The sequence below is a fragment of the Echinops telfairi genome, unplaced genomic scaffold (assembly GCF_000313985.2).
Source record: "Echinops telfairi isolate 266 unplaced genomic scaffold, ASM31398v2 ScPeMD7_9;HRSCAF=40, whole genome shotgun sequence".
NCBI classification, from domain to species: domain Eukaryota; kingdom Metazoa; phylum Chordata; class Mammalia; order Afrosoricida; family Tenrecidae; genus Echinops; species Echinops telfairi.
The window spans coordinates 12,274,520-12,283,656 of record NW_022103906.1 but is presented as its reverse complement, the minus strand read 5'-3'; the positions used below and the strand labels follow the sequence as shown (position 1 = coordinate 12,283,656).

Genomic DNA, 9,137 nt, shown 5'->3' with positions numbered 1-9,137 from the left:
CCCAAAGTCCACCTTCAGCATTCCCTGGGGACCTCGCCGCTCCATTCCCTTGCTGTTCTGTTGCACCCCCTTAGCGTTTCCCCTCGGTGTGGCGGGACCGACCGGGTGCAATTCCTACACTGTGTCTCCGGTGCAGTCCCCTGCAGGGCCATGAGTCAGTGAGGGGCATCGATTTGTAGCTCTTTTTACATGATAAACATAATGTCAGGATTTAAACGTTTCATATTTTTAAAAAACTGGGTTGTAAATGATTGTAACACTTGCTTGTTGTGGCAAGGATTTTTGTATAATGGGACGGGACTCTTCAGAGCTGCATAGTACCCTGATGAAAGGAGATAAATTAAGCAACGATCTAGTAAGGAATCAGATTTTTGAGCTAGGTTATGATGTTGGAGGCCAATCAAGCTTCTCGGTTGTGGTGAGAAATATGACATGAGGCTGTGCTTACGGAAACTGTATGGAACTCCATAGAGCTAGGGCCCCAATTCTCCTCTCCTGACACCTAGTTCAAAACTTTTCCATTATATCATAGGCCTCCATGGAGAAATCACATGGGACATTTAGGCAAAAGAAAACCATTAAACTGCCTTTCAGATATTTCTGATATTTCCTCCTAATGTCACTTTAAATGCCCAAAGCACTAGATCTTTAAAGTGCAGCTATGCAAGGCAGATCTGCAACTTTGTGTCTGCCTGGATTCCCAAGTAGTAGGAACTTCCTCTAGGCTCTGGAGATTTGTTGACATTTGTTGACATCTGGCAATATTTGCTTCTCACAGCTAGAGCGGGCTTTGTGGCTGGCAACTAGTGGGTGAGGGCAGGGTTGTTGTGACCCTTAAACATGTTCTGGTTGACAATTTAAATACGAGTATATGGAAGCATAAAACAATGTTCTCTCCATGGCTCCTTCCCTTCCTGAGTTAGCCCCTGTCAGGTTATGCCGTGGGAATCTATAATAGCCATTTCATTGAACAGGTTTCTACGGAACACTTAGTCCTACTGATTTCTATTGTATGTTGTGTCTTTTCCTTTGCGCTTCCTCTTCTATTTAACGAGTTTTGGATATTACATTCCTACCAGAGGCAACTATAGATGGTTAATAGTGTGCCAAAACTTTAAAAATTCCTAAAATTCTTAAGGTAAATAAAGGAGAGTTGAGTCATTGGCCAGAAAATGGTTACAAAATAGACTTTGGGGGACAATTCAATTTATTATATAGCCAATTTGTATGTTGAACTGACAAAAGCCAGCCGTTGCAAACAAATAGATGGGTGCTATTAATACCAGGGAAACCTGAGGCCGCAGCCGATGGCTGGTGGGGTCATTATTTGGACTTGTGTCTACCTGACATCAGAGCCTTAAGCTCTAGTCATGATTCTGTAGATTTGCAGTCCTCTCTCTAAGCCAGGGCTTCCAACTGGTTCATTTCAATTTGACTCTCTGCTAAGAATTTGCATTTCCATCCCAGATATACTGAATCAGAGCTCACATTTTAACAAGATTCCCCAGATGATTTTTTTAAAAAATTATTTTATTGGTGGCTTGTACAACTCTTATCACAATCCATACATATATCCATTGTGTCAAGCACATTTGTACATTTGTTGCCCTCATCATTCTCAAAGCATTTGCTTTGTACTTGAGCCCTTGGTATCAGCTCATTATTTTTTCCCCTCCCCCACGTGCGGGCCCCCACCCCCAATAATTTATAAATCATTATTTTTCCATGTCTTACACTGACCAATGTCTCCCCTCACCCACTTTTCTGTTGATCATTCCCCGGGGAGGGGGTTATATTTAGATCCTTGTAATTGGCTACCCCTTTCTACCCCACCTTCCCTCCACCCTCCTGGTATTGCCACTCTCACCACTGAAGGGTTAATCTGTCCTAGATTCCCTGTGTTTCCAGTTCTTATCTGTTCGTGTACATCCTCTGGTCTAGCTGGATTTGTAAGGTAGAATTGGGATCATGATAGTGGGAGGTGGGGAGGGCATTTAAGAACTAGAAGAAAGTTGTATGTTTCATCGTTGCTAAACTGCACCCTAACTGGCTTGTCTCCTCCCTGTGACCCTTCTGTAAGGGGGTGTCCAGTTGCCTACAGATGGGCTTTGGGTCCCAGATGATTCTTTTAGGTCTGTAATCTCTTAGTAAAATGTAGATTCTGACTCAGCTTACCAGTGATGGAAATGGAAGTCCAAAGCAGGAGTTTAAACTAGGATGAACAGGTTCAAAGTCCTTATGTAAACTGAATACACCTACTACTGACGACTCTCATTAGCCAACATTTTGCATGTGTCACACTTTGAAAAAATTCTCAGGTGGCTCCTCCAAATTGTTTGGACCCCATGTAGGTCTGAGGCTGGGCCACCCCCTGCAGGCCTCATTGAGCAGTGTATCCGATAACCAAGCCACAAAGAGGTGGTGCTCATGTGGCTGCAAAGCACCTTTTGTTCATCTGGAAGATCTCATTTGACAGAGGGCATGAGGCAGTGGGGTGGATGTTAGACAGGCAGGCAAGAGGCCAGGCTCTGGCGGGGCTTGAGGTAGAGGGAGGCAAGAAAGGGCTGCTTGGTTGTTTGGGGGATGGCACAGATGGATGTAGAATAGGGACCTTGCTCAAGCTATCAGTTGGCAGCTGGGCTGAATACAAGCAAGAATCCCTACCCAGGGAGGGCTCTGGAAGGCAATATGTAGCCACCCCTGAGCCTCCACCTTAAAAGCCAGAGTGGTGGAGTTAGGGGTGGGGAAGGAGGGCTTGACAACCGGACACTGGCACAGCCCCCAGTGCTCACATACACACTGGTCTAGCCTAGAGAAAGAACGTAGCTGTCAGTAAGCGAGAGAAGTGGCTACGTTACCATAAGAGGCAGTGTTTCTTCACTTGCTATGAATTAGACACATTTGCTATAGTATGTAGTTCAGACAATATTTTAGTTTTATTTTAATCAGTAATTTGAGAAAATTGTTATGTAAATGTTGAGAAGAGTATACTAATCTCTTCGAATTTGGATTTTATTTACTGAAAAGGAGCCCTGGTGGCATAGTGGTTACACATTGGGCTGCTAACTGCAAGGTCAGCAGTTTGAAACCACTAGTGGCTCCACAGGAGAAAGATGAAGCTCTCTACTTCCATAAACAATTATAGCCTCACAAACCCCAGGGCGCTGCCACCCTGTCCTCTTACAGGGCTGTTATGAGCAGTATGGACTCAATGGCACTGGGTTTGAGTTTGTTTTTTATTTACTGACTAGAATATAATTGCAGTGGTAACTCGCCACTAAGACAGAGGCCAGCTAACTAACTGCACGTGGCTGACCACCCGTTTGATGAACAGAGCTTTGTTGGAATGCAGCCAGGTGGGTATGGCTTCCACTGCCATCCTGCTACAATGGCAGGGTTGTCACTGTGACAATAGGTGACCTGCCACACTAAGCTTTCCCTGGCTCTTTATGAAAAGGTTTGCCAGCTTCTGATACAGAGCAGCAACTATTTTGTTTCTAGTCATTCTAGTCAAATTCGGGTTCATTGGGGGAGTTGGTCATACTTAACTGGATTTGATTCAGAAACATTGCTGATGGTTTCTTCCATTTCTTAGTTAGTCTCAAGCAACGAGGGGCAATGGTTTTAAAGCTGATGTCAGCGGCATTTTAGAAATGAAGTCTTAGGTGTTTACTTCCTGCCTAACGTCCAGAAATTGTTTGGCTCTCTGCAGGTGTCCCAGAGTTAGCACAGGCTCCACTTTTCCCCACGGACCAACAGCATCTTTTGCAGTAAGAAAGGACGGTGCTAGCAGCTCTCTGGATTTGGTGGCATTAATGCATAAGGAGGGCACCTTAAAGGTGACCTACTTGTGAGGCCCTGATGGTGACATTCAGAATTGTGACATCTACCCCAAATCTTGCTGCTGCGCAGGTGGACTCTGCTCCTTGGGGCCACTGGACTCCTGAGCTCCTTCAGCGCACGCCTGCCCAGCCCCACCTAGCCTGCAGAGCTGGTAGCTGTGAGGGGTTGACCAGCTATTGGGGATATAAATAAATGAGTTAGCATACAGCATGCAACTTCCCCCATGACAGGGTCCCTCTCTGCCAGGGCCCTGGGACATGTCATCTTGCACTCCTTGCTGCTGGTCCATCTGAAAGCATTGCTGTGCTTGTCGGGCCCCGTTGCTCCTTGCTCCGTCATTCAGTCTATGCTCCTGACAGCAGCAGCCTCCGCGTGCTGGAGCTCCTTGAGATCGACAGTCTGCTCCCACCCGCCTGCAGAGTCAGAGCCTGCCTTTAAACCACGACGACGCCTGGATTGTAAAGTTTGAAAAGCACCGCTGTATGTGGCACTTGGCTTACTGCCACTCTGCTTTCTAACTCTGTGCCGGTTAAAACTCCCCCCATCACCTTCACGGGCTGCCTGTGTTCCCCTCCTTCTGCCCACCCGGACTCCCTGCCGCTGCCTGGGTCTTATAACTTTGGGCCCTCATGTATCCTCCTATCTCTCCGGACCTAACCCCTTTCTTTTCACTTGGCAGTTGCTCTGAGTGTACACGCTCAGTTCACTCACTTCAACAAGTAAACACACCCTAACAGTCCTCCCCTTACTCTCCACCCCGTCCTTTCCCCCAGAAGATCATGGGTACGTCATTCCCACATTCTCCTCAACCCCTTTCTGTTAGCTTTTATTCCACCCTATCATCAGAATATCTCTTACCGAAGTGACTCCCTAGTCTGTAGATTTCATGACTTGTCTTGTTAGGAATCTTGTATTCCTGCTGTGTCATTTGACTCTGGATTTTTCTTTCCTTGTTGCTGCCTGCTTAACCTCTTACCTCTTTCAACTCCCACGTCAACTCCCTTTCCTCCATCAGCTTCTTAAAAGGTGCCGTTGCCTTGAATTCTCGCATGATTTTCATCATTTCTCACACAAATGCTTCCTGGACACCCTCAGCTATGCCCATAGCTTCTACAACTACCGTGTGCTCACCACTCCATTACTCAGGCCTCAGTGTTGGTCTTCAGCTCTAGCTCCATGTCTCTGCCGGAGACAGACATTAGTAGAGTGTCTCACTCTAGGTTAGTAGAGTGACTTTGAGGATGTTAGGTTAGAAACAAAACTGTAAGAGGTTTATATTAAGAAGTACTCTTATATCAAGAAGAGATCCCGTTCAGTCCAACTGAAGTCCATGGGTCCATGGTTAGCAGGAGCCTCTCACATATACCCACGTAGCTGCAGTTATTGGAGCTGCCGGTTGATGACGCAGAAAGGTGGAGCAGGATGCAGGAAGATCACAGGCTGGTGGGGGCAGAGTCGTGTGGACACATGGCTGGTCTCTGAAAGCTCTCAGGTTGGGGAGCCCACATGGGACTGCCTCTGGAGGCAGGCACGGAGTCTCAGCAAGCCAGGAGGGGTCCTCAGTGATCCCCTCCCAGGAGGCATCATCAGGCTGTGACCTGGTTGACAGGTTGGATTCCACTCCTGCACTTTCACACAAATTCAAGTTGACATAAAACGTAACTACCACAGGTATGTTACTTGAAGACTTTGTAGACCTCACTTTACTCACTGGTAAAATGAGTATAAAAATATGTTTAGAAGTAAACAAAAATGTTTATAAACGACATAGTACTCCAAAATCTGATGTACTCTCTTTCTTTCTTATACTAGATTTATCATCAGATCCCCAACTCGGACCCATCTTCTGATCAAACAAAGCAGATCATCTCCACTTTGAAGACGCAGGGCCTCTCTGACTGTCAGGTGGTCTCCCGAAGCCACTTCTCTCCTATTTACCTGTCGTTTTTCATGCTCCTGGCTGCCCTGAGCTGGCAGTATCTGAGCATGCTATCCCAGGTCTCCGAAGACTATGTTCAGACTGGAGAACACTGATTTGAGATTGTCTGGAAGCGAAAGTTTACCATGAGATGGATTGACCGTTTTTTCAAGGATGGATATTGGCCTCTCTTCTTTCCCTTCTGATTTAATCTCGAAAAGAGTGTGATCATTTAGACCTATTAAAGAAACTAAAATGAGAATTTCAAAATGAAAAAGGATCCATTGCCCTCATCAAACTTGGTACACTTCTGGGTAGTGGTCAGTGTTTGCTTTATTAGCTTGAGGCTGACGACAGAACATTCGCGGTTGCAGTTTAGGTAACGGCTGCAACAGGAGAGTCCCGGGATTTGATTCAGTGTGACTCCTCAGGAGGACTGGGGTATGAATGTATGTAATTTTATGTAACTGAATTTCCTACTAGGAAATGAAGTGCATTCTGTTGGTTCTTTTTGTCATCACTTTGTACCTCTTTTATTGGTTTCAGTGTAGTAGATGTGAATGTCTGTGCTAATGACATTTCCACATGTCTAAGAAGGCAGACTGTTTTCTGCACAGGAGGGCTGACAGTTAAACTCTGGGTATTCTGGAATCTTCGTCTCATCAGCCTTCATAGAGAGACAACAGATTGTTCTTGGCCCTAATCGAGAAGATGGCTCTCAGGGAAGCCTGAAGCTTCCGAAAAGGTTTCTTCTAATAAACAATTGAATGACTTTGCATTTGTGTGGTGCCGTTGATTTGAAAATGGAAATAACCATGAGACACGAGGACTTCATAGCTTCAACTCCCTTTGTGCCCCAGCGCAGCTGCGGTGTCGTGCACTCTCTGAGATACGGCCGAGAGGTCCTCTATGGCGGGGATGTTTGAAGAAGTCTGTCAGGTTGAAAATCAGTGACTTTGGAAATGAAAATGGGTAGTGGCTTTCAGAAAGACCATGGAGGCATATTTTTATAGATGTTAGATGTCTTCTCTTGCTGCAGCCCCTTGTGTACAGAGTCATTTCATTGGGTTTCTAGCACGTGATGGTGGGCTTGTGTTGTTACACTCACATTGTTGGCTGCCACCACGCCAGCCCTTGATACATGGCAACCTCGTGTGCAACAGAACCAAACACTATCCATTCTCTTTTAGAGATTGCAGCAGCTTGTTTCTCAGTCGCCATGGCGAGAGAGCCGTGGCTGAGAACTGAGTCTCACGCATGGAAAGTAAGAATTCTATCATTGAGCCACCCCCACCCCCCATTTTCCTCTTGTATCCCCCTGACCGCACCCAACCCAAAACAATTAGTAATTTGGATCCATGGACACTAGGCTCATTTGAGTTAGTCCTGGGCAAACTTGTCACCAGTGTTTACTCAAAAGCACTCTTCAGCATGAAAACACTGATTGTGATTTCAAGGTAGGGTGTTCAAATCTGAGAGCTAGTTGCACTAACGCTCTGTAAACACAGCACCAGGTCCGGGGAAGAGCTGGGTGGGTCGGGCTGGATGAGGGGAGGGGCTCGGTCTCCGTCATCACCTGCGGGACTTCACGGGCTGGCTCTGGAGGAGGTGCTCGCAGGCCCTCTGGCTTAAGGCCAAGATTTGACTGTTAACAACTTGGGCGAAGGTTTCAGCTTGTACTCACTCGTAAACTGTTTGAAAAAGTGTTTTCCCTCTCTCATCCTCCACCAGGCTACCACATAAACTATAGGCTGTGCAGTGAAATTGGAATTGGCACCGCTTAAGTAGTTCCTAAATCTTGCACAAGACATATTTATATTCATTACATACTTGAAACTGAACCGGGCCTCTTGTAGTTTTATTTGCTAAGTTTGCAACTCTTGCTTTCTTGTCCACACTCCATGTAGAGCATCCATACCATACAGTGTGACGAGCCTTGGTGACACAGGGTTAAGCATTGGGGGGAAATGCCAGGTCAGTAATTCAAACCACCAGCAGCTCTGCAGGGGAAGATGAGACTGTCTGTTCCGTAAAGGTTTAGTTTCCGATACCCTTTATAATGGGGTCACTGAGTTGGAATTGATTTGATAGCGGTGGGTTTTGGTTTTGGTCTGCATAATCTATTTGATTCCTACGTACAGTGGAGGTTTTTCAAACATTCCCACAGGAGTGTGTGAGCCACCTGGATCTAGGGCTTTGAGAAACAACAGATCCACGTTGTGGAGGCCTCGGGAGACTGGTTGGACCGTCGGCATGGCAGCACGCTCTTCTCCCTCTTGAGTTGGGCATGGAAGGACTAAAAACTTAATGAGATTGCAGGGACCTTAAATTCAGTCACACTTCCATCGTCTGTGCCAAGCTGTAGGAAACCTACCACACTCCCACTATGGTGAGTGTGCGTGGGTCCCAACGTATGGCGCCTCCTGGTGTGCAGAGAACTCCATGGGGATTTTAAGACAGCTGGAATTGGGACCAGGCTTTATTGCTCAGGTGGCTCTGTGTGGGTTTGAACTATCCACCTTTTGGTTAGTCCAGCATTTAATCATTTGCACAAAGCCATTTTTCTTTTAACTTTTCATTGTGTCTTAGGTTGGGGTTTACTTATAATTTCTACATTCAATAGCTTAACTCTACTCACTTCCTCTCCACCTCCTCTGCTTCCCCCCAACTCTTTTTTAGGATTTTGACTTCCCTGTCACCCCTGGTAACCATTCAAGTCCCTTTCTTATTGTATGAAAACCTTTTCATTTGGTTTTCATATCAATGGTCCCAATATTTGTCCTTTTGTGGTTGACTAACTTCACTTGGCATAATTCCCTCCAAATTCATCCATGTCAGGAGCCACCTGTGTCCTCATCATTCTTCAGGGATGTATATATACTGTGTTTATTCACTCTCCCACCAATGGCCATTGAGGCGGTTTCCATCTTGCTAATGTGAATAGTGCTGTGAGGGACGTGTATGTGCACATCTCTGTTATTTCGGTGGGGCATGCACCAAGAGCTCAATTTCTGGGTCACGGGGCATTTTTATTCTCAGTTATTTGAAGCAGGGCCTTGTAGCTTTCTACAGTGGTTGTACTGTTATGATTCCACCAGCAGGGTATGGGTTCCAATCTCTGCATCCCTGCGGCAGTCGTTTTCCGCTTTCTTTGAGCTTTGCTGTCAGTGTCAGGGTGAGGGGGTATTTAATCATTTTGAATTCATTTCATGGTTAACAATCAATTTCACACCTTTCATTACATTAGCCACTTTATTTATTTTTTTTTTCTTTTAAAAAAATCATTTTATTTGGGGCTCATACAACTGTTATCCCAATCCATACACACATCAATTGTGTAAAGCGCATTTGTACATCGTTTCTCAAAACATTTTCT

The 9,137-nt window shown here is 45.7% G+C and overlaps 1 protein-coding gene across 2 annotated transcripts in view; it reads left to right on the top strand.

Annotated features, from left to right (window-relative positions):
- FDFT1 (farnesyl-diphosphate farnesyltransferase 1) overlaps positions 1-6,537 on the top strand; it is a 40,690-nt gene extending 34,153 nt beyond the window's left edge. For both annotated transcript variants that reach the window (XM_004707645.2, XM_004707644.2), the window contains one exon: positions 5,656-6,537. In XM_004707645.2, the coding sequence (XP_004707702.1) occupies positions 5,656-5,877 (222 nt within the window). In that variant the 3' untranslated portion in view covers positions 5,878-6,537. The remainder of the gene's footprint in view (positions 1-5,655) is intronic.
- Positions 6,538-9,137: the final 2,600 nt, after the last annotated feature.